Source organism: Sarcophilus harrisii, chromosome 5 (assembly GCF_902635505.1).
Source record: "Sarcophilus harrisii chromosome 5, mSarHar1.11, whole genome shotgun sequence".
Taxonomy (NCBI): Eukaryota; Metazoa; Chordata; class Mammalia; order Dasyuromorphia; family Dasyuridae; genus Sarcophilus; species Sarcophilus harrisii.
The window spans coordinates 237,508,152-237,533,850 of NC_045430.1; the positions used below are offsets into that span (position 1 = coordinate 237,508,152).

At 37.9% G+C, this 25,699-nt stretch overlaps 1 protein-coding gene across 6 annotated transcripts in view; it reads left to right on the top strand.

Annotated features, from left to right (window-relative positions):
• RSU1 (Ras suppressor protein 1) overlaps nt 1–25,699 on the top strand; it is a 220,415-nt gene that overhangs the window by 100,248 nt on the left and 94,468 nt on the right. For all 6 annotated transcript variants that reach the window (XM_031939915.1, XM_031939916.1, XM_031939920.1 and 3 more), the window contains one exon: nt 12,708–12,840. In XM_031939915.1, coding sequence (XP_031795775.1) covers nt 12,708–12,840 — 133 coding nt within the window. The remainder of the gene's footprint in view (nt 1–12,707; nt 12,841–25,699) is intronic.

The following is a 25,699-nucleotide window of genomic DNA, read 5'->3' on the forward strand; positions in this document are numbered from 1 at the left end:
AAGACCATTCATCTTGAACTGCTCCTCATTTTACACCACTCAGATACTTTCTGCCAGTGTCTGTTCCTTCACCTCTATATAACATGAAGAAGTGCCCCTTTACAAGTGATTCCAGTCCATCCTGACTTCCCCAGCAGTTCCTTGTCATCTTCAGTCCTTCTTTATTGTCTATTGACTGCTTCCTTCCTGTCGACAAACATTCCAACTTTTTAAACCCTCCTTAACGTTGGCATTTCCATTGATTATCTCCATTTTATCTTGCTGTATAGTTTGTACATAACTGTTTACATGCTGTTCCTCCCATCAGATTGTAAGCTTCTTGAAAATAGGGGTTGTCTTGTGCCTTTCTTTGTTTTCTGACCTCTGGCAACGTTTCTGGTACATAAATGTTTATTGACTGACCAGTGATTTTTCTTAATTTACTTTGGAATGAAACCGTAACAGTTCAATTTAACATCCACTCTTTTCAGACCACCTTAATAAGTGTTGGTGGGTACAAAGAAAATAAAACTGAATCTAAATATAACATAAAATGGCTTAGGTGGTGATCTATTCTGTTTGTCCTCTCTTTGTGCATCATCACAACAAATAAAGTAAGACTTTCCAATCCCTCCCCTGACCACTAATGTCTATCATCTTAAACTACCTTGTACTTTATTATTTGGTCTTTCTTCTCCCTATGTTTTCGCTGGTCATGTTTATACCTATAGTTGTCTTCCCTCCTAGAATATAAACTTCTTGTGATAGGTGTTGTTTCATTCTTTGTCCTTTTATCCTCAGTAATGAACACAATGCCTGGTACATTGGGGATTCTAAATAAATGTTTGTGGTTAATTGATTATAATTTTCATATACTCTATTACAGTGGTGAGTATTACAATCACCTCTCAGAGAAATTTTGTTGGTCCTCGGTGTGGTCCTGTATTATTAGAGTGAGGCAAGATTCTTTTTACTATATCACTGTATTTCCAAGCTGCTCTATTTGGCTATATTTATAATCTTTATTGATCCCCTCATCACGGATCCCATTGCAATGTATAGTGGATGTATGAAGTAGGTTGGTGTTGGCCAGCCTGATAGGTCTGGGGCTTTAAAGAGATATTGCAGATCACTTAGCTGTACCAATTCATATGAAAAAATGAGTAAATAGACCCCAGAGAGTTTCTATCACTTTCTCAGATACACAGAGAATAAATAAAAGAAGGCAATATTTGAACCCAGGTCCTTTGCCACCAAATCCACCAGATAGTTCTCTTACCTTGCCATGGTTTGGTCAGTAAGTTAAAGGTTTTGAGTAGGAGAAGCTAATTCTTAAAGTGATTTAATTTTAATCAATCTCTGCTCTGTTTGGAGACTGAGGAAAGAATGATGCTTTGCTAAGGTGAGAAAATTGACCAAATTCCCCTGCCTGTTTAACAAGGATTGCAAATCACATTACTGACCAGCCTTAGTCAGGATTTGAGTTTAGGAAGAATCTCTGCGCTAGGATTATGGCTCTAGCCCATTTTCTGTAAGTGAAAACGAACATACCCAATAATGGGGCCAAATTTGCCTATTGAATTTGGTCGTATTTTAAAGTAGCTCCTAAGGAGAAAGATTGTTTCACAGTGATTTAGTGCTTACAGAATTGCAGCTGCATAGGAGAGTTTGCCATATTGGTGGCTTTGGAGAGAAACATATGTGGTTCTTTTGCAGGTAATAAAATGGAAAATCCAATTTGCAATTGCAGACCAAAGCCCTGAGTGATATATGATCTTCATAGCGGCATCGGTCAGAGGGTTAGTGCTAATCACCGCGCTGGCTGGCTTCCCTTGTGGCCTGCGCCTCCGAACGGAGTAGTGAGAGTGTGCGTCGGGGTCTCGGAGACGGCCTGCGTCTCTGCCGACAGACCCTCTCTAGCTTATTAGATCCTCTTTGTCACAGTGCTTAATCCTGTTGGCTGGTCCTTGTTAGAACACCACCGGCGCGTGCCGCTCGGGCTCCTAATAAAGGAGCTGGGGGTGAGGCCCCTAACTAGGAGCACTGGAGCGTGAGGCAGTTAGGCGACTGCAGCCTGATGGACGGGGGCGAAATGCTTCCTGCATGTGATTACTTAAAGGGAACGTGCCTCAGACAGCTGATGGATGAGCTTTGCTGAGGTAATGGTGACTGGGGGAGAGCCTCCGAGATGGGTGTCATCTTTTCTCCCAGTGTGATGGTCTGGTTTTCCGCTAATTAGGGTAACCCTTTCCTGGAGAGAGTGGCCCTCTGGTGCTGATCCGTGGGGGGCGCAGCAGTGCTCTGTGGTGAGCAGTGCCACCCTGTGATGGGCGTGGGGATCCCGGAGAAAGAGCCGTCTTCCCAGAGCATGGTCACCAGCATGGGGAGCTCCCTCCCTCCCTCCCCCATCACCCCAAGGGGATAGCCTGGGACCCCGGAATGAGCACATCTCGGCCCCTCGCACCCCAGTTACAGCTCAGGCCGGATGCCTGGTGGCAGCCAGCGCGCTTTCTTCCTCTGAGCTTTGTCTCCGGTATTGGGGGGGCTTTTTCCACAGCAGCTCTTTGCCCCTTAAGGAACGTCGTATTCTTCCTCCCCTTCAGGCTTCTTAGTTCCTGCCGTTTCGGCAGTGAAGGAGACTTCTTTGTCATTTGCAGCCAGACAGACAAAGTAGGGAGGGGAAAGGAAAGGGGCAGGAAGCTGAGCTGGCCGCGGAAGCGCCGACGTTCTGAAATCGGCCCTGCTGCGCCCTCGCCCTCCGAGCCTCTGAGCACCTTCCTGTGCCGGGCACCGGGCAGCCGCCCGGAGAGCCAAGGCCAGCCGCGGTTCTTAGCCTCGAGGAGCTCCCGCTTCTCTTGGAAGAAATCTCCCCATTTAAGCTCAGCACAAACTAGGCTAAAGGTGATTGGGCCTTGCAGCTGCAGGGCTGTGGGAAGCCTTCCAGGAGAAGCCTTCCTGGAGCAGCCTTCCTGGAGCCTTGCCGGAGCTGGGGGGGGGGGGGGAGTTAAAGGAGAGCAGGGAGTCCATTTGGGGCTCAGCGTCCAAACAGCCGCGGCCCTGGGGTCCGAGGAGATGAAATCGACACCGGGAGCTGTGGAAGGGGCTTCTGCCCCCGGCCCCTCCCCTTTTCTCCACTCTGTCCCGCTCAGAAATTGGCAGGCTGCTGCCGGGGACCCCTGGGCCTTTGTTGGCTCCGGGGTTTCGCTGACAGCCCAGATCGGACATCATCCGGCACCGGCAGGGCTGTTGTCTCTGATGTGGAAAGAGGCAAAAGAACATCATTCCCCGGGAGCCAGGCACCTAGTAGACTGAATTGAGGGTAGATAATCCCTCTGATCCTATTGTCTAAAGAAGCACCACGGGGGCGGAGGGAGAAAGCAGCCTAAGCAATCGCGAGGCCTGGATTTGAATTCTGCCTCTGGTCCAGCCTGGTTCGGAGAACTCTGCACAAGTCACTTAGGTTTTCGGGTTGTATATCTGAGACTTTCCGTCCCTCGGCGGGTCCTGATCTGCCCTACTAGAGGGAGATTTCTCACCAGACCACACTCTCAAGTGAGGTCACAGATGTGAGCCAAAAAATCATACAGATGAATCATACAAGAAGTTTCCAATTTATACTCAAGTTTTATTTTCGAAGTTAATTGGAAGTCTGGGCTGTTTAAGAGTTACAGTGCGGGAACTAGCTGCGTGCAGTGGATAGAGCACCAGCCCTAAAGTCAGGAGGACCTGAGTTCCAGTGAGACTTAAGACACTTAACACTTCCTAGCTATGTGACCCTGCTCAGGGAAAAAGAAAAGAAAAGAGTTAGTGTGTTTTTAATAGAAATAATATAATAAATAGTGGTTAGGTTCCTAGGCTAGCCCTTGACAGCTTGTCTCACACAGTAGCTTAGTGCCACTGTCACTGGTAGGTGTCTTCTGCATCTTGTGCCACAGAGAAGAGAGATGGAGAAACGCCCCCCTCTTTTTTATGCTGGACCTGCACCAGGCAGATTTTCCGGCATAGACCCACTCCCCTTTCTTTCTTCTTGGTGTCCTTCTCAGATGATAAAGGTCTTCTTGCTACCTTTAGGAAGGTACTTGCTCTGCTCTTTGGAATAGTAGAAGAAACATTGATCAGGAGTCAAGACCTCCATGCCTTTTCTCTACATCTCAACTCCCTGTAATATAGCAATGGGGCCTACAGTGGATAGAGCACTGGGCTAGGAGTTGGGAGGTCTCAGATACTTAGTAGATGAGTGACCCTGGACAAGACCTTTCACTTTTGTTTGATGTTGGAATACATGGGAGCTACCTGACAGTGGCTGCTGGAGATCCAACCCAGACCTGTAGAATGGCTCTCCTCTTGTGAGAGGATGATGTGAGGAGACTGAGAGGCCGTTGCGTTCTGACCTCCCTCCTTTTCCTTCTGCCTCCACTTTATCTCATTCCCAGTCCACAACACTTGTGTCAGCAAAGGCTGCCCTGTGACTCCTTCAGATGCTATGATCCACAGCTGTGGAGGCTCTAGGAGAATTGACCTGCCCCTTAACAGTTTGACTTAATTTCCTCACCTGTAAAAGGGAGACAGCACCTACCTCTCAAATGAGATGATACTTATGAAAGTGCTTAAAGAGCAATTGTAAAAGAGCTTATAGAGGGATAAAGAACACTCTCTTTTATATTGATATGATCATACTTGGGCAATATAAAAATTATTTTTTCAATAATGCCATTCATTTGAAGGAGTTCATAGTAAAAAGGAGAGATTGGAGAAAAGAAAAGTAAAGAGATTTATACTAATAAAGATAAGAGAAAAGAAGAGTCTGAATTTAACTGATTATCATAGGGATAGAAATAACTAGACAAGAACAAGAGAGACTTCATAGGTAGAATCAGTTGGGCAGCCCATTAATTAGAGAAGAGTCTGAGGAAAGAATGAAGAATACAGGGACACCCCAGAATTTTGAGTTTGAATGACTGCAATATAGTTCCATTAAGAGAGATTATAAAATGGGACAAACTTAGGGCTTTGGGAAAAGACCATTTGGAGTATGTCAAGTTTTAGTGTGCAGTGTCCTTCTGAGGATGTCTAGCAGTTATCAGAAGTATAGAACTGAGATTTAGAAAAGAAAATGGGGAGATAAATATTAACTTGGGTTTAGTTTGCATTAGTTTGATAACTGAGGACGTAGAAGTAAACATAATCATTTAAGAGAGATGTTTACAAAGAAGGAAAAAAAAAACAAGTAAAAAGTTAAGCCATGAAGCTGTCCACCATTTTGAGTCAGGAGACAAAGGGCATGTTCAGATAGGACGATTCCTAATTTATAATTATTCTGAAATATGATAATGCTGAACCTCCTTCATTTCTATTTCTTGTTATTTCCACTGAGATTCTAGGCCTCTTGTTTCTTCCTCTAAATGAATTTTGTCTTTATTTTATTTATTTCCATAATGTTGCCCTTTGGTAATTTGATATTTTTTTATTATACAAAATCTGTACATTCTCTCATATGGCCATTTTTATTATATTAATCCGATCTAACCGTGAACAATAAATATCTTCAGAGCAGAAGTACAACCAGTAGAAAGCAATATTATGGAAAGCAAGGGAAGCCAGAATATCAAGAAGGACTTAGACTTGTAAGCTTTTTCAAAAATCAGGACTGATTGAAGAAAGGCCAGTAGAGAGAGCATTCTTAGCCAATTAACAGGGACAGAAAACATGCTGAGGAAGAGAGTGACAAAGGAGAGGCATTGCCTTTATATTAGGCAAGACCTTGTCAGTTCTTGGATTCAAAGAATTCCATATTCCAAAAGTATATGCCTATCATTCCCGTTTGAAATTGCCATTTCATTGTGTGTGTGTGTGTGTGTGTGTGTGTGTGCGCGCCTGTGCACACACATACACATATATACATGTCATTATTTAATCTGAAATCTGATTTTAAGAGGAAAGCAATTTTGGCCAACTAAATCAAATACATGTGTTAATATTCAGTAGAGCAGGGCTGCCAAGTAGCGCCATAGTGCTGGGACTGGAGTCAGACTCCTCTTCCCGAGTTCAAAAATGGCCTCAGACACGTACTAGCTGTATGGATAAGTTCCAACCCGGGCCAGCCACTTAACTCCTTTTGCCTCTGTTTTCCTCATTTGTAAAATGAGCTGGAGAAAGAAATGGTAAACTATTCCTGTGGCTTTGCCAAGAAAACCAAAAATGGGAGCAGAAAGGCACAAAAACAACAGCAGCAATTCAGTAGAGCATCTTAACCCTCTGAGAAGGATTAGCATTTTAAAAAGATGATACTTAATCAAATGTCTGATTAATGGATTTTCAGATAAGGTAACAAGGAGAAAAAACACGACCACATGGGAACATATATTTTTGATTAATAGAACTTTGTAAATTGTAGGTAGACCAAGCTTTGCTGGGGAGTCTCTCCCTAAGATCTACTTCTTTAAACTGTTTCTTCTGACTTTTTATAGTTTTACCTTTTCTTTTTCCTGTCTTCTGTTTCTGAATGAGCATGTTCTTTATAAGTAGAAATTTTTTTTTCCCAGTATATATCTCATGGCATCAGAATTTCTGTTTAGCAGAACAGGGTGCCTAAATTCTAGTTCTCCATAAGTCAGTGGTTGTGATCACAAACTATTAAGAATCCATCACCAATGAATCTCGTCAGTCCCTCGGTCCTAGTCTCTCCATGAGAATGAGTAGGAGCATCGTTCTTCAGCTTTTGTCAGTTCCTTCTGCATTCCATAATACATAAAAATTGAGAGTTGTGGTCCATATCTTCACTGTTTGCCTTAGGATTACTGGAGAGACTGGAGTTCATATGTTAATTCCAGCATTTATGTGGTAAGTGATGTCTCAAGTCACTACTTCTTACTGAAACCTGGTGTAATGGTTCATATGCTACTTAAAAGAATTATGGTAAGAAAAGCATTTTGCACCATTAAAAAAAATTGAGTTATTATCTAAATGACTCACTCAATGTCACATAGCCATTCAATATCAGAATCTAGATATTTTGGGTTTCAGTCCTACCTTTGAGACTATCTTTTTGCCCCTTACTCCAGGATGCTCTTCTGCTTTTGAAATAGAGTTTTCGAAAAAAAAAAAAGTTGTTGCTTATTTCTTCCCTTGACTTGGAGAGGATCTTTTTGGGAAGAGATGATGACCTAAGAAAAAATCAGGGAGGAGAATAATTACACAGATGAACTGAGACAAGATTCTAAAATGGGGACAGATCCTAAAAGTTTGGAGTGCTATCTTTAAAGGTAGAGAGCTTCATTCTCTCCCCCTTCCCCCAAAAAAGAATATGAGCAGAATTTCACACTAATTAACTACTTCTAGCCATATATCTTTAAGACTAAAGTCAAGAACAGCTCATTCAAGCAGAAAATCTGCAAACCTAGATTCCACTATCTAGTTCATGAATTAGAACTTGATGATTTAATTATGATGTTTAGCCATCAAAATAAGGAAATAATTAATAGTGATCAAAACTAAAATAAACAGCTGTTTAGGTACAGAAGTGGATACATTTTATTGTCATGGACATGACACAATCTAAAAGGTTTTTATTTATTTATTTATCCTCGGGCAATTTCTTCATTCTTAGTAGTCCCCATATCTAGCTCATCAGTCTTTAAGTGCCCACAAAACATCTCTATGTGAATATGGCTTTTTTCTTGCTAACATTATTCTTTGCTATCCCTGGGACCACCATTCTTGTTTCCCATGTTCATAATCATGGGATAGTCCTTATTCTTACAAAGATTCTATCACCATATCTTGGATTTGTCCCATGCCGGGTTCTTTTTTTTTTTTTTTTTTTTTTTTTTAATGTGGAATGAATTCACTTTTTTTTTCACTTAATAGTATTTAATTTTTTCCAATTACATGTAAAAATGATTTCCAGCATACATTTTTGTAAGATTTTGAGTTCCAAGTTTTTTTCTCCTCCCCCGCTCCCCAAAACAGCAAGCAATTTTAAACATGTTTGCACATTAGTCATGTTGTGAAAGGAAAATCAGAGCAAAAGGGAAAAACCACAAAAAAGAAAAAATAAACAAACCAAAAAAAAGGTCAAAATGGTATGCTTTGATCCATGTTCAATCTCCATAGGTTCTCCCCAGCCCCCCTGTATCTAGATAACCTTTTCCATCTTAACTGTTGGAATTGTGTTGGATCACTGTATTGCTGAGAAGACCTAAGTCTGTCATATCATAAGCTAACTCAATCATCATGCAGTCTTGTTATTGTGTAAAATATTCTCCTGATTCCACTCATTTCACTTAGCATCAATTCATGTAAGTCCTTCCAGGCTTTTCTGAAGTCAGCCTGCTCATCATTTCTTATGGAATAATAGTATTCCATTTCCTTCATATACCATAATTTATTAAGCCATCCTCCAATTGAGGGACAGCTACTCACTCACTTTCCAGTTTCTTGCCACTACAAAAAGGGCTATTACAAACATTTCTGCACATGTGGGTCCATTTCCCTTTTTTATGATCTCTTTGGGATATAAGCCTAGTAGTGACAGTGCTGGATCAAAGGATATTTTCAGTTTTATAATTCTGAGCATAGTTCCAAATTCCATTCCAGAATGGCGGGATCCAGTTCACAGTTCTACCAACAATGCATTAGTGTCAGGTTTTTTGTTTTGATTTGATTTTTTTTTAGATAGACTTTCTCTTCAAATTACTAATGTATTGGGTGTCTCCTGTGGCAAACATATGGCAAGACATATATAGATGTTAAATGGGATAAGTAGGTATGGGTAGCTTGTGATTTGCATTTTGGGATCACCACAATCATTGAATTTCATTGGAATTTTAAAATATTCATAATTCTCCAGAGAAAAGAAAAAAGGATCCATATATACAAAAATATTTGAAGAAACTTTTTATAGTAGCAAAGAACAAGAAATTAAGAGAATATCCCATCTGTTGGAGAATGGCTGAAATGATATGGATATAATGACAACTGTTGTGCTACAAGAAATAATGAAAAGGGATGATTTCAAAGAAACCTAAGATAAGTTATAGAAACCAATACCAAATGAAGTAAGCAGAATCATGACAATAGTTTATACTGTAAAAACACTGTTTAACAACAATCAGTCTTGAAAGACTTACGATCTCTGATAGATAGAATAACTAACCTTGATAACCAGGGGACTGATAATGGTCTGTGTTATCCATTTTCTAATAGAGGGATGATGGTTTCAAGGTAAAGAATGAGACATATTTTTGGATGTAAATGATGTAGGCATTTGTTTTGCATAACAAATTATTAAATGGAGCTTCTTTTTCTTTTAAATGGTAGGGATGGTAGGAGAGAATGAATATGTGTGTGTGTGTGTGTGTGTGTGTGTGTGTGTATAAAATCTGCCTTTTTATCTTTTGTTACTTTTAAAAAATTAATCTGTTTGTCCCACTCTATTCCTCCTGATCTCACATCATTGAGGGAGAAAAAATCCTTCACACAGCATAGTCCAACAACAACAAAAAATTGCCACATTTAATTATGTCCAAAAGTGTATGTCTCTTTTCTGCATTTTGAGGTCATCACTTCTTTTTCAAAGTGAGTGTCATGTTTCATATTCACTTTCTTGGATTCATGTTTTATCATTGTATCAATCAGAGTTCCAGAATCATTCAAAAATGTTTTTCATTCATTATCATTGTATACGTTGTTCTCTTATTTCTAATCTTTGTTCTGCATCATTTCAAAGAGACCTCCCAGCTTCCTCTGGAAATGTCCATTTCATCATTTCTTGTGGCATAATCACATTCCATTTCATTCAGATACTACAATTTATTTAGCCATTCCCTAAAAGAACAATCCCATTGTTGCCAGTCTTTGTACTTATAAATTTGTTTCTATGTACAAATCTTTTTCTTCTTTCTTTGATTTGTTTTGTGTATTTAGTTTTTATCATGGTACAGCTGGTTCAAGTGGGTATGGGAACAATCTACCACATTTTTGACAGCAGTTCCAGATTGCTTTCTAGAATGACTGGACCAATTCACAGCTCCACCAACAATGCAGTGCTGTACCTGCTTTCCCATAGCCTTTCTGACATATGCCATTTCCTCATTTGTTTTCCAGTTAACCCTATAAATGAGGCGAGGATCCTTAAAGTATTTAGATTCTCATTTCTCTAAGTATTGGAGGGTTTAGAATATTTTTTTTTCCCATATGACTTGATAAATTGAATTTCTTCCTTTGAAAACATTATATACTTTTGACCATTTTTCTATTAGGGAATGGTTCTTAGTCTTATAAATTTGGGTATCTTCACTGTAAAACTTTTATCAGAGAAATTTAGTCTCCCCACCCCCTCCAGTTATCTATTTTCCTTCTAATTTGCATTAGTTTACATTAAATTTGTACAAAAACTCTTAATTTTTTTATTTTAAAAATGATAGGGAAAGTAGAAGGGGAAGAAAATAAATGCTAGCTAATTGAAAAATAAAATATTTTTAAAAGGAAAATTAACCATAAATCTGGTTATGTCACTTTTCCTTCAACAATCTTTTATGAAGGCAGCTAGATAGTGAAATGGATAGAGGATTGGCCTTGAAGTCAAAAGGACCGGAGTTCAACTGTGTGCTCAGATACTCAATATTTCTTAGCTATGTGACCTTGGCCTTAGCAACAAAAATAATAATAATAATAAATCTGTGAATCTCTTATATGTGAAGTAAAGTTTAAAGTCTTTTTACCTGGTATTCAAACCCCAACTTTCCTGTCTTATTTCATTTTATTCCCCATCACACTTTTCATAAATCAGCCCAACTGGAGTATTTCCTGCCTCTGAATATATACCCTTTAATCTTGTGGAAATTGTGTTTTGGTTCACACTGTTCCTACAACCGGAAAATGTTTTCTTTGTATTCCTACTTATACACAGCTGCTTTTGGAAATTCTTTCTTGATCTCCCCTAACACCCAGTAATGACCTTTGTTTTGGGAATTCAGAGGATACTTTGTATTGCCTTTTACTAATGTACTTATCAAGTTATATATTTTGGTTATTTGTGTTTATATCTCCTTCCCTTCATTCATTCATGCAGACTTTCATTTGTTGAATAAATATTGTTTTATACACCTAGCTAGGTGCTGATGATACCCCAAAATTAAAAAACATTGAGCTCCTATTCTCAATAAATTTACTTTCAGTTATATATTACTATGCTATAAATTCCACAAGGACAGTAAGCACTCACACATTATCTAAATTTTGTATCCCTCTTAGCGAGCAGTGAAATGCTATCTCTATGCAAGATACTTTAATCATATTTATGGAATGGAATTAAACATGTTTTTAATATAAAAACTTTATATGCAGTAGTTTTTGATTATTTACCTTTCCTTCATTTCCAACTTTCTATATAGGCTTATATGTGTTCATATAACAAACAGCCTTTGAAAACCTTGATTTTTTTTTTAATTTTATGAAAAAATAGCCTGCACATTCTTTCCAGTTAAGATACTCATCATAGAAGTAAAGGTTAGCAATATACTTTCTTACAAGGATGAAATTCCATGTGCTAGGTTAACAGAGCCACATAATAGGTCAGTAATAAAGCCTCAGTACAGACCAAAGATGTGGCATTATCTGTCTTGAGAAGATTAACAAGGCAGTGTGAGTATCCTTCCCTAGTTTTGGACCCTTGATGATCCAAGCCTCAGGCAAAGGCCTGTTCTGGAGGGATTTACAGAGGAAGATGCCTGCAAAGATAAGGATCTTCATTTGGCTGCCAGATGAAGCCACATATGCTACTTTTTGACTAATTTTTCTCTCAGCGTCTCAGATGGTATTGGAGACATTTATACAGAATTTTCTTCCTTTCAGTTTCACTAAAAAAATGCAGTCTGTTGACTTGCAGCCCAGAATAGCCAGGTGTCTCTAGCAAATACTAGCTTTAGAGGTATTGTTGAACTATGAAATTACCTTTGCTAAATAAGGGCCCGGATGCATCCAGTGTAAAACCTTAACTGCTAACCTGACAGAATGTGAGACACATTCCCATACTATAACATGTCATATACTTAGCACATCTGTACATTGTGAGGCTATTGGAGGTGTAAACGAACTTACAGAAAATGTCAACTGGCAGCATTTTTACAAGGGGAATATTATTGTTTGCCACTCAGACTATCGATTTATTTTTGTAATGAATCTTCCTCTTAACTGTCATTTCCTCCCCTTACTTTGGATGGGAAAAAAAAAGGTGGCTGTCCTCCCTTTAGTCTAAGGTGAGTACATAATCCAAAGACAGACATAATCTCGCTCAGAAGTTAGTCCTGTGAGCAGCTCTTGTGTCATTTCTGCCCGTGACCTTGTATAAACTGCTTTAGACTAAAAACCAACAAAGTGAGAAAGTAGCGTTAACTGTGCAGTCATTGAAAAGACAAACTTAGCATTAATTAAGCACTTACAAAAAAATATAAGTTCACTTAGTGTGTTGGAGGGAAATAATTTGTATACTAGCACTGAATAGCTTGTGATCTCTGCTTGGTATAGAGATGATTATATTTCCTGGGTGCCAAAGGAGAAGAGATTTGCATGTAGGAAATCTGCATATTCTGATAAGAAAAACAATTACATGCATAAATAAATGAAAACACTGATTTGGCACTTATCTAACTCAGGATGGCATTAGGGTATCTGGATGGTACACACCAGACAAGATTAATTCAATATTATTTTTGTTTCAATCCTTTTAGGAAACTTGGATTTAACTGGCCAAAAGCAGGTCTTCAAAGCTGAGAATAATCCCTGGGTTACCCCAATTGCTGACCAGTTCCAGCTTGGAGTGTCTCATGTCTTCGAATACATCCGTTCAGAAACATACAAGTAGTAAGTAACTTGTGCTTCCTCCTGAAGTATCTGAATGAATGTTTACAGAAGTTGCAGTTTGCCTTGCCTTTCCAAATGTAAATGCATTATTATGTGTGAATGGTGATTACTAGGTCATATCCTACCCAAGCCTTCCTCTGGTATCTCAGTGCCAATAGTGTGTTCCTTTTTTGCACTATTAGATTACAAGTCATAATGGGAGTTTCCAGATCAGAAAGGTGTTGGGTAGAGGCCTAGTGATGACTTTGTGTCTGTTCTTCAAGGGCAGATTTGGCTTCCAGATGACATATTTTGTTAACCAAAACAAATGAAGAAAAGTATCTTCTGAAAGTATAAAGAAATTGTGATCTGTGTCAGTGGAAAGATTAGCTATACCAATAAAATGATGATCTTTAAAGTATTTAAAAGACTTTCCTATTAAAGTGACATATAAAATCTAAATGATAATCAGTTATTTTTATATTATATTAAAATATATTTGTCTTTTTTCATTGCTTTCAAAATGTTAAATGTAGATGAATCTTGAATTCATGTTATATTTGTGATTCTACATATTATTTAAAAGAACAAGTATTTTTTTTTTTTTTTTTTTAATAAAAGGAATCCTAACTGCCTGTCAATTAAATTGATCTCTTTAACTTCTTGGACCACTCTATAATAAAATTTTATGGAAGATACTGAATAAACATATTCTTATTTTTGAAGAGGGTGACATTAATATTCAGAGAGGAGAGTAAATAGGGAGGCAGCAGAAAGGAATATGAATAATTTTAGCTCATTTCAGGACCACATTTTCTGAGTTCTCTACCAACTCTAATCTGTGGATCTCTGGGTTGGTCTTTGCAGAATGAGCATTTTTGGACTGGCATTTGATATAGTAGCAACAATGGGCAGATAGGGAAGGACAGAATGTTTCCTCACGTAGAATTCTTTCCTATTTTAAGAAATTTGTATTCAAAGAGTAATAACAATAATTGTATAGTCAACTTTACATGTATTAGATGGAGGATCTTTGGGTAGATAACAATTTATCTGGAAAAGACGTGAAGATTTTAGTAAACAGTAATGTCAGTGAATCAGCTGTGTAACATATGATGTCACCAAAAAGCTAATGGAAGTTTGTAAAAAAGATATGGCAACCTAAAAGAAAGTGATAACCCCGCCGTATATGCATCTGGTCATACCATGTCTGGAATACTGTTTATGGAGATTGAGTAGGGCATTGGAAGTAGCGGAGAACTGTGATGTAGTGCCTGATTGATGAATGATGGTCCTGTGAGCCTAGGGAAGAGAAGATTTTGGAAGAGCAAGAAAAATGAGTTTAAATATGTGAAGGGTTATTATAGGGAAGGAGAAAGTAGATTTTTCTGCTCATTCTCAGTGGGCAGATCTAGGAATGAGCAATGGTAGCTACACAAAAGCAGATTCAGCTCTGATGAAAGAAATTCTTAACAATTAGAGCCAGTTAAAAGTGGAATATCTGACATCTGGTGGTAGTAGACTCCCACCTTGCTGGAAGTGGACAAAGCATGGAAATGGCTCGTTTGTTGGAGAAGGGCTTTTTTGTTCCGCTGTGGTTTGGACTTGCTGGTCCAAATGCTTTATAGTTTGGAAATGAGAGGACCAAGAGTATTTGGTTGAAACCTATGGCATTTCAGCATTTTTTTGTCATCATCTCAAGTCATCCTCTGAAGGACAGAGTAAAACGGGGGGAAATTTTTCTCTAAAAGAGATTTGTTTTGCATCCATTGTTTCTTTCATATGGTTTCCCTTTGTGGAAGATTCCATATTTTCCTTGTTTGTTGGCTAATAATACTACATTGCATTTCATTTCAAATATATTTGTCTCACAAAGACAAGTTTATATATTCATCACGTGTCATTGCTACAATGGGCCCCTGGTCATTGTATATTAGAACCTTCTCACTTTGCAGATGAGAAAATGGTTCCCAAGAGGCAAAATCATTTAGGTATGATTACATGGCTAGTTAATGACAAAACTAAGACTAGAACCCAGGTCTCTTAACTTTGAGGCCAGTGTTCTCTTGACTGATCCAAGCTTATTAATGTGATTTATCAGACTTCTTAAATGGTCTCTGTGGTTCAAATGCAATTGTCTCTGGCTGCAAGCCTATAAAAAAGAAAGAGACGTGAAAAACATGTAGGCAGAACCAATTTAAGTTCCCAAGATATAAAGCTTTAGTAATGAAATACAGCCCTGCCTCGGAATTTGCCCCGTTGTTGAGATTTTACTTTCCACAGTATTTTTTACAAGTTGGGGTCATTAAAGATCACATCTCACCAGAACTCTTCCTTTTTGACTTAATAGATTCATGACAATATCCTGCACACAGAACTTTCCCCTTTTGTCCCTGGCCTGGAGATCAGTCCTGATTGATAGGAGAAAACAGCCTCTCTTAAATAGTTAACCCCCTTTCCATAGCTCCCTGGTATTCTGTGGTCACATATCCGCATCTTGGCAAAGCCTGAACTTGCTTAGATCTGACAGGATCATAGAGGGTGAGCTGTGCTGAGCAATGACATTAAAACTAAATAGTTATTAGACGGAAATTGCTAAAATGGTAGTACATTCCAATTGTAAAACCTTTCTTCCCTTTCAGTTTTTAAGTGGGTTAAAAAGCAACAACATAAAAGGGGATAACAGTGATATTTATAAATGCTTGGTCCTAGAGATATATAAGAAACCCATAGGTTGTACTTTATTGATTCATCAGTAGAATAGAATATTCAGAATCATTATAGATCCCTTATTTTTTTTTTTTAACTCCTAAACAGTCAGGTTTCAAACATTATAAAGGCAAGCCAGACCACTTTTGCATGTCTTGAGAAATGAGAGCAATGTTAGTGAATCTGATCTCAAACTGGCAGATTATTTTACTTTTGTTGTTTCCCAGCTAATCATTAATCACTATTTAAAAGTAATGGGTCTAAATTTCCTCATCTGTAAAATAGGAGATAGTAATAGCACCTATCCCCAGGGTTGTTATGAGGATAAACTGAGATGATATTTGTAAAGCATTTTGCAAACTTTAAAAATGCCATAAACCTGTTAGTTATTATTATCTTTTCATGTCATTTAAATCGTATGAAGAAGCATCATTGTGCAACAAATAGAACCCTGGATCTAGATTCCAAAGCTGTGATTTCAAATAACAGGTTTTTTCCTTAACTGTTTGACCTTGTAACAACCTCACTATTTTCCTTTCTGCAAAATGAGAGGGTTGAGCAAGATGATCTTGAGTTTTAAATTTATGATTTTATGATAAAGTGATTAGTTTCTTTGTAATGCTTGCATTTGAAAGGCACTGTCTGTGTACATATGGGCTTTTGCCCTTACTTCAAAATCAATAAGTTCAGTAAACTCCCAGTTTTCTTGGAAAAGTGGAAAGGAGCATTAGAGTTAATTCTTAGTAATCCAGAATATTTGCTTATTATAACCCATAGATATGCATTTCTTTTAGAGAATGAGAATATACTAAAGTATATTTTGCCTTAATACTTTTCTGAATGTAATTTGTTTTCGGTTGGGGATATATTTGCACCTCAGAATTGCTATATAGGAAATTTTCAAATCATATGGTGCTTCAGGAAAAAATTTCTGATTTTTTGAAGCTTTGTAGTTTTTTTTGAGTTACATTTTATATTTGTTGCCTAAAAAGTAGAGCCATAATTTGGGAGGGATGACCAGTACTTTTTAGCAGGAGTGCCAAATTCCAAGTGAATTGACAGCTCTTCAACTTCTTTAAGAGGGGAGATACAGCAGAGTTTACCACCTCATTATCAAGTGTAATTACTTAATATATTAAGAAGCTACCAATTGTCAGACATACATTGTTATCACACTCAAGCTTATATTCTAAGATTTCTTTTGCCAGAAAAAAAGGAAGTTAGGGGGTGAGAAAAGGGTAAGAAGGAAGGAGGGGAGGGAGAGAACAAAACAGGAAGTAGAGGAAAGAGAAAAGGGAAAAAAGGAGAGGTAGTGAAGGAGAGTCAGAAAAAAGGAAAGAAAGGGAAAGGAGGAGGGAGGGAGGAAAGAAGGAAAAAAGGAAGAAGAGAAGGAATGAATGAATAGGAAAAAGGAGGAAAAGAGTTAAAAAAAAACGAAAGAATAAGTTCAGGCTATAGTTTTATATTTTTTGACCATAAATTATAAAATCTTTCTGGTTATGGATCTATGTAAAAAAATTATACAAGTCAAATGAATTAGGGGTGAGGTTATTAAAAACTTTTTAATCAGCTCAGTACTTGAAGTAGTTTGCTTTATTTGATTTACTTTTTAGATCTGTCAGGATACCCTGAAAACTACGTGAGTCTTATACTGTTATTTACCTTGAGTTCATTTGTGAGATGTAAAATAATGTGCTTTAGTGCATGAAGCCATGGAAGAAAGTTTGGTCAAAGAAAGGAGAGGCAATTCTGTTCCCTAGTAGGTAGAAGGACTCAATAACACTCGTTATTCTCCCTCTGGCTCAGTGTCTGTCACCCTAGCACAAGATGCTCTCTCTAACAGGACTGGAGGGTGGAATCCAAAGCCTTGGCCCTGCAGGGTTAGTTTCAGAGGAACCTCCCAGTAGTTCAGAGGGCCTACACTGGACCTGACTATGCAGCTGAAGTCTCCACCTCAATTGCTCTGCTTCAGAAATAAGAATAGGAACTACCAGCTTTGATCCCTCACATTGCCCCCTCCCCATGTCTTGTGCTTGATTGAACATGATATACAGGCACATGAAATGGAGTGGGAGGAGAACAAAAGAGAAGAACCCAAAGCCCTTTCTTTTTAAATTCTTACTTGACCAAAATTGATTTGTCCCTTTTAGACTGTATATTCTTTCTTCCAAAGGGACAGCAGGATCTTCATGATCTCTATAGAATGCCAAGATTAGGATGAGTGTTTATTCCCTTTTAATTGCCACTTCAGAACTGGCTGAGTGGTCATTTTATTTTTATGCAATCCTTGCCTGTCAGACTTGAAATGTCTTTCCAAGAGCATTTACTTAAACTTTTTTTCTAAGGTACATCTTCATTCTGTTTTGGAGAAGAAAAAGATACCCTGTAAAATGCAAATATAAAAAATATCTGTATGTTTCACATGCCTCCCTCTCCAGAGCCTTAGATCATGCCATGTAGCAGCTACAACACCGGAGCCTGCTCAGAGTTTGGAATCTTGCTACCTACCTTGAAACTAACTGTGTATACCTGCGCCCCTAGAACATGGCTCATGACAGTCTAAAGATTGCCCCTCTCTCCTGTGAGGAGTTAATCCACTCAGCTTTCAGGTTCTAGCCTTAGAGTGAAATGTCCCAATTGATGGGTGAATGAAGAAAAACTTACCCCAACTCCCAAACCATGCTTCCCAGAATACCTGCCTGTGCCCAGCATGGGAATCCTGTCAGTTTCCTTTCTGGGGTAAGCATGTGCTTCTTATCTCCTTCCTTTTTTTTTTTTTTTTTTTTTTCTTTTTCTTTTAATCACTTTTATTTTGGGAACAACAGCCATTTTAGGATGAGACAATATGCTAATATACTTACTACTCTTAATTCTGGTGACTGCAAGACCGTAACTCCTTTCCTGGCCTCTGCTCCCCTGTATGTGACTTATTCCCTTAATTCGGTCTTGATTAAGCTCCTACAGTGCTACCAGATATAGCAAGCACTTAATAGAACATAAACTTAAGGGCAAGGACTGTCTCCTTGGTTTCCCAGTATCTAATACAGTGCCTAACACCTTAATGCATGTTTACTGATTGAGTAATTAAATATCTATGAAATTGTAGCTGGTATGTGAAAAGAATGCTTTTGATGTCAGAGGAGCTGAATTCAAATTCAAAGCTTGCCAGTCATATGGTTTTGGACAGACTACACCTTTCTGAACTCAGTTTCCTCATCTGTAAAATGGAGGGTTTGGATGACTTAACCTCTAATATCCTTCCTGAGCTCATAATCTGTAATCTGATGACCTACCTTTGCTGTCCTTTTCTCTCATTTAAAAAAATCACTAAAGTGGGATGTAAAGGTCATTTCTTTTTTGATGGACTATCGAACTGAGCTCCTTAATACTACAAACTCATTTCAGTAAGCACTGACTTTAAACCCATTTGATGGATCCCGACATTTTGCTTACTTTGTATCAGTGAAAAATGTTATCCCAGTTCCCTGATCTCGTTGGAAGAAGATGATCTATAAATCTAATAAATGATCGTGTAAAATCCATGTCTGAGTAAAAAAAAAAAAAATCTTTCAGATATGCTAGTGTTAAAAAATGATCAGAAAGGCACTTGAGTGGAAATGTTCTGTGGAGGAGGTAGCAAAATTTAGTCTTTTCACTAAAATAATGTTTTCTAATTAGTAGAATTCATAGATCACTAGGTCAACAAACATTTATTAAGTGCCTACTCTATGGCTGGCATTCTGTAAAGCTTACTACATTAGGAAGAAAAGAAAAAAACCAAAATTAAACCTTGTCCTCAGGGAGCTTGCATTCTGATAGAAGAGACAATATTTATGTCTAACGGCCCTTTCTTATATGGACATTGTATTTGCTTGGAAGTGTCATAAAGCCTGTGTTCTGTGTAAAATAAAGAGTTTAGTACTGCTATTTCCCTGGTCTGTAAAGCCAAGAGGATCAGAAGTGTAATGGTCTCACCTAGTAGGTGATATATAGTTCAGACTATTCCCTAAAAAAAGCCACTGATATCCAGGCCTGCGGTTCAGAGTCATTAGTTATCCCAGGCATATGGGTTTATCTGTTCAGATACATCCATACTGGGTTTTTTTGCACATTTATGCTCACTGGCCCACCATGAACACTATGTGTTCTAATGGGAGAATATAACTTAGGTTTATGAGTATGTTGGTTACTTCTACTTCTGCCTTCAAATTCAGTAAAAGTTGGTATAATTATTTCCTATTTTGCTTTCTCATTTAGTAAGTGTTTCCAGTTGAAGAGTTAATGTTATCATTATGGCTGATTAATATAAATGAGAAGCATATTAGTCAGGGTGTAGAGGCAATAATCGTATTGTAGATATGTATTTCCTAAACACTGGGGTAACCCTAGAGCCCTGAGAGTAAAAATTAGCATTGTGGAATCTGTCCATCTGGTTGGGGAAATAACCTAACCTTACATGGGTACAGGGCAGTGTATAGAAGCCAGCCATATTCCTAGAATAGGGACAATCTTGAAGGCAAGTTTTAAGAGGCAGAGGCAACAAGGGAGAGCATTCCTAAGTATGGTGAGCAGGCAGGACAAAGGCCTGGAGGTGGGAGTTAGAGCATCTGGATGAAAAACAATGTGAATGAAACCAGTATAGCTGGATCATAATGTACCCAGAAAAGAGAAAAGTATTAAAAGAATGGAAAAGGAGAAACAAACCAGGTTATAAAGAGCTTTAAATGTTAAACAGAGGAGTTTATATCTGATCTTAGAGATAATTAATAGAAGGCCGCTGGAGTTTACTGAATATGGAGATGATATGATTAGACTTGAGTTTAGGGAAAACATTTTGGAGATTTAATGGAGGATTGTTAAGAATGGAAATCAATTACAGCCTGAATGCCAATTGAAACATGCTATTTTTCATTTTCATTTTTTTTCCCCAAGTCTTTTTGTACAAAATTAATATGGAAATATTTTCCATCATTGCACATAAAGAAAATTATTGAATTGCTTATTGTCTCAAAGAGGGAAGGATAAAGTTTGAAACTCAGAACTTGAAAAGAAAGTTTTAAAATTATTTTAATATGTAATGGGAGAAAAAAATTTTTTTTAAAAATGAAAACCAGTTATACAGCTGTTAAACTGGAGGTATGTGGAAGGGAAAGAAAACAAATCACTGTTACTAATTAGGAAGAAAAACTGTTGGAAACAGTCCGGGTGAGAGATGAGGAGGTTCTAAACTAAGATTGTGACTGCGTGAATCTAGAGACAGATGTATGAGTGATGGGGGAAAGTAGAAACAACTAGATTTAGCAAGTTAAATTCAGAAAAGAGAGAGCTTGGGAAGAAAGAGAATTATTTATTTTCATACGTGCTAAATTTGAGGTGTTTCTGGGGCATCTGTTTTGAAATGACCGATAGGCAGGTCAAACTGGAGCTTTGAATGAAGGAACAATTTTGTTCCCGAGACCACAGGATCAGAATATAACCCCACTTTGTCACAGACTACCGTGAACAAAATCACTTAATCTTCCCAGTCCCTAGTTTCCTCACTGGTAAAATGAAGGGAATTGCACTCGATGGATCTGACATCCTTTCTAGCCCTAAATTTATAATCCTGAGATCTAGTGATTCTGTGATTTCAGCTTGGGGGACAGTAGGTTATCTAGTTGGGAATGGAAATAATTTAGAGATTAAGGGATATTAGATAGGAGTTTACAGAAATGTGATTTGTCCCCAGTGCCACCCTTGTCTAAACCCACAGCACCATGCTAAGGATTGGCATTGATCAGGGCCTGTGATACTGATTGGATTTCCTTTGTGTTGGAATCAAGGTAAAAGGGAACCCAAGACATTTCTGTTCTGGGTGAGGTCAGAAAGCAAGGAAGTCATGATCAAAGAATAGTAGTCCAGATAATGTGAGCAACTGGAACTTCTGAGACAGCAGTTATAGACTTGGCTGGGCTGTAAGGGACCTTGGAGGTCATCTACACCAAATTCCTCATTTTACTAATGAGGAAACTGAGACCCAGGCTGTTCAAATGACTACCCGAGTCACTGTAACCAGTATACAGCAATGTCAGGAGTGATACCCAGGCCTTCTGACTCCAAAGCCAGGGCTTTTCTCCCACTATGGTGTAGTCTGTATCCAGCAGAATTCTCTGAAACAGAAATACCATCCCAACCATACCAATCCAAGAAGGATGGCAAGATTCAAGAAGGAACTTGTAATTGTCAGATTCTGAGGAACAGCTCATGGTTGTTGGATTAATGAATATCACAAAGAAATTATGAATTGGTCTTAAAAAACTAAACAGCCCATCTCCCTCTTCACTCTACATAGGTAGGAGACATAGGCTAAAGAAATCTGTATCCATTCTTCAATATGGACCATGGGTCTGCTCGTTTTATTCAACTCTCTTTATGACAAGGGAGGATTGCAGAGAGAATGTGCACATGCGTGCAATCATCTGTTTATGCTAGCAGTTTTTGAAACATGATGATGTCATCAAAAAAATCAGAATCCATCAATAAAACAGTAAAAGAAGATTCATATTCCTTCTAATAAATTTTTTGTTGGTGTTCAGTCTTTTCAGTCATGTTCGTTTCTTTGTGACCCCTTCTGGAGTTTTCTTGGCAAAGATACAGAAGTGGTTTGTCAAAGCCTTTCAAAAAATTAGCATTTCTTATTAGCAAAAAACAAAAACAAAAAACCAGAAACAAAAACCCAACAATAACAACAATAAAAAACAACCACAAAGGTTCATTTCAGTTTCAGTTTGGGTTTATTACAATTTAGTAGCTGATAGTAGACAAATTTAGTTTTGTATTTTCAGGGCCTACAGGATTCACAGATCTATTCCTCATTTAATTTGAGCCTCCATATATATACACCTCATTAAAAAAGGAAAATTCCTTTATCCACATAACATCTGTGAACTATTGAAAAATATTATTTTGATTTTTCCTTTACTCTAGCCTCTTAAAAATCTCCAGGCTGTTGTCTTTGAAATTTCAGAGCTAATGAGGCTTGAATTTGTGATTTGTTACAATAATAATAAAAGATAACAATAGCAACAGGTCTCCCAACTTTTTAAGAGCTTTAAGATCCATGAAGTACTTTCCTTACAATCATCTTGTTTATATAGTGCAAAAATTATCACCACTGTTTTACCAGTAAAGAAACTGAGGCTCACAGGTATTAAGCCATTTATTTCCCTGTGGTCACTAATAGTATCAGAGTCAGTATTCAAAGTCAGGTCCACATTTAGTACTTTTTCCTCCAGAGGGTTTCAAAAAAAAGGTCTTATAAACAAGTGGCAAGCCTGTGGCCTCATGAAGGCCCTCAGTCAAGGCTCCCCCATTCCATATGACCTTGCATTGGCACCTGAAATACAGCCAGGAAATATTTTTTCCACCCAGTTAACTCATAAGGGCAGCTTCCACTACCAAAGGACTTAACAAAATGTTTTATTTTCATTCATGTCTCTAGTCAACTTTCAAAGTGACCTTTCTGTTGTAAGCACATCCTCTGAGGATCTTCTGTGTCTAGAATAGTGACAGAGAGAGGTGATGGATTGTATGATTTAGTGGATATAATATACTCCAAGGAGAGGCATGAATGTTTAAAACAAAACAGTGAATTAAAACACCTTAGGAAGAATGGCCCTCCCAGCAGCTGCTCTGCCTTGATGGAGCTACTAACAAATGGGACCAAGCCAAGAAGGATGGGGGGGGGGGGGGGGGGGGTAGCCAAAGGGATTTTGCAGGTGGTTTCTTCAGCAGACGCTTCTTTGGAGTACATTTTTTGCATTAATCATGTCCTCTTCATCAATTCTCACACGGCAGTTGTTCTCTGTCCATTTATTTCTTGCTCCAATACCAGCCAAGATTTTGCTGCTGTCATTGCCCTGTCCATTCTAAGTCACCACCCAACGGCATTGCCACCATTAGAACGAGAGGGTTGGCTTGTCCTGATTGCTGGGGCTGGCTGCTTTCACAGTTTGGGTCTGTCGGGCTCTCCAATCACCTTTCTCCTCATGCTTTAATGATTGTTGTCTCCTTGTTTGACCTCTTTATTTCTGTGCGGCAGAATTATGATGGAAGAGTCACCATTTGTTAAGTTTCCAGAAGGTAGATTTTCCCAGTGGGGCAGTCACGTTGGAACCAAGATCCTTGACAAGATTCTTTGTGAAAGGGAGTAACTCACACTTTTCACATTTCCATCAAGGAAGGTGGATGGAAGAGCACAAACCATTTTCAAAGCTGACAAGTGAACTCTTAACAAAAGAAGAGGTTTGACAAATGTTAGACTGGGAATGTATTGGTTGAAAGGAAAGGAGGCATCTTCATGAAGGATGCAATTTGCTAAGCATTGCAATCTAAAGTCTCATTTCCAGTGGTAGCGGGACTCCAAAAGCATTTCGTCCTTATTCAGTCTCACTTACGCAACGTCTTCCTTCTTAGTTGAGTGTTCCTTTGCATCCTGCATGCACCTAGCTTTCACGCAGGAAAGCTGCCAGAAGGCTGTAGAGGAAAAAAACACTTTAGAGTCAGAAAGCCAGGTTTTCAATCCTGTTTCTGATTGTGGACAAAAATCACATAAACTCTCTCAGCCTCAATTTCCCCTCCTGTAAAATAGGCTAGTCATACTCATATTTCCCATCTCTATGGGTTGTTGTTATAAGGCATTTCAGTGACCTTTAAAATGTTATATAAATTTGTGTTAATATCATTATTCATAAGCACATCAGAATGAAGATTGCCTTGATATCACTAATCAAATAAAATGTTATTGTTTCACTTGGATAAAGTGAAATGTTTTAATCGAATCATTATGAGTATATGCATTAGTAATGAGAAGACCCCAAAAGATATTTTAAGTAGAACCACATGAAGGAGTAGTCTCCTGACTGTTGGAAAATGAAAATCTTTTCTCAACTGGCTTTACTTGAAGGATTAAGAACTAAGATACTTTTTTTTCCCTTTCTCTGACATGTGTAGGCAACATATATTGTACTATGTTCAATGTGTAGGTAACACATTGTACTATGTTCAGTATTTCAAGGATCAGTGATGTTCTCAATATGGCTGTGCTTTCCATTAACACAGATTTCAGTCACTCTGTGCCCTAGTAGATGATCTTCATGAGTTGCCATGGATAAAAATCTCATCCCTCCAGTAACTATTATTGAATATAATAGACTTTATTTTATTAAGCAACCTGCTAATAGGATTACTGAGAAAAATCTTTACTTAACAGATGTATTTGGTCCATGTGAGGTCTAGATCTTTTCTAAACTAGTAGATTGTCTCATTTCTTTGAGGGAGTTCATTTGCAAGAAGTAACTATATATAAGAAAAATTTAGGTAAACTCATCTCCACCATTGTAGTGCTCAGTAGAGATGTTTGTTGATAATAGTAATGTCAGGAGATGTCTCTGCCTAGATTGTATACTAGGAGAATTTGCAGAGGGTTAAAATGACCTTCATCTTTCCCAGCAGTGACAAACAGTTCTATGATAAAGACAATACTCAGAGCAATGTAGATTTTTTCTTTCTGGTGATTTACTTGAAAATATCTCCAATCAGGCAAGCCACAGAGGCTCAGTTTTTCTTTATAATGGTCATGGGAATAGGGGAATCTATTTTTTCCCTACTTCCTAAAAGTGATTGACTTGAATCTTGCTTTGATATTTTTTTTTCAAAGTACAGTGCATTTTAAACATGATAATTTATCGTCCATTTAGAAACCCTACCTCTGTATATTTTGGTTATGTTTTTAAGTTAATAAATATATTATCACATTTTTCTCTATAAGACAAAATATGATTCAAACTTTTGACATCTTTAAGCCCAATTATATGCAAATGGGTAGCATTTCACTAATATCGCAAAGATATTGTGCCAAGGGAGAAAAGGGAAAATCATCAAATACATCATATTTTGGATAGTATTGACAGTATCATCACCCCTTTTCTTGTGCTCATTTCAAAGGACAAAACTAGATAGCATTCCTATTTTTCTAAATTGTAAGTAATTAATGAGCTTCAAGCATACAACTTATTTAGGAGCTGAAGAATATTCATCATGCTGAATGAATATGAGCCATCAGTTAACACCAACTGTTGCATGTAAACCTGAAATTCATTTAGCTGTTTAATTTTTTTAATGAATAACTGGT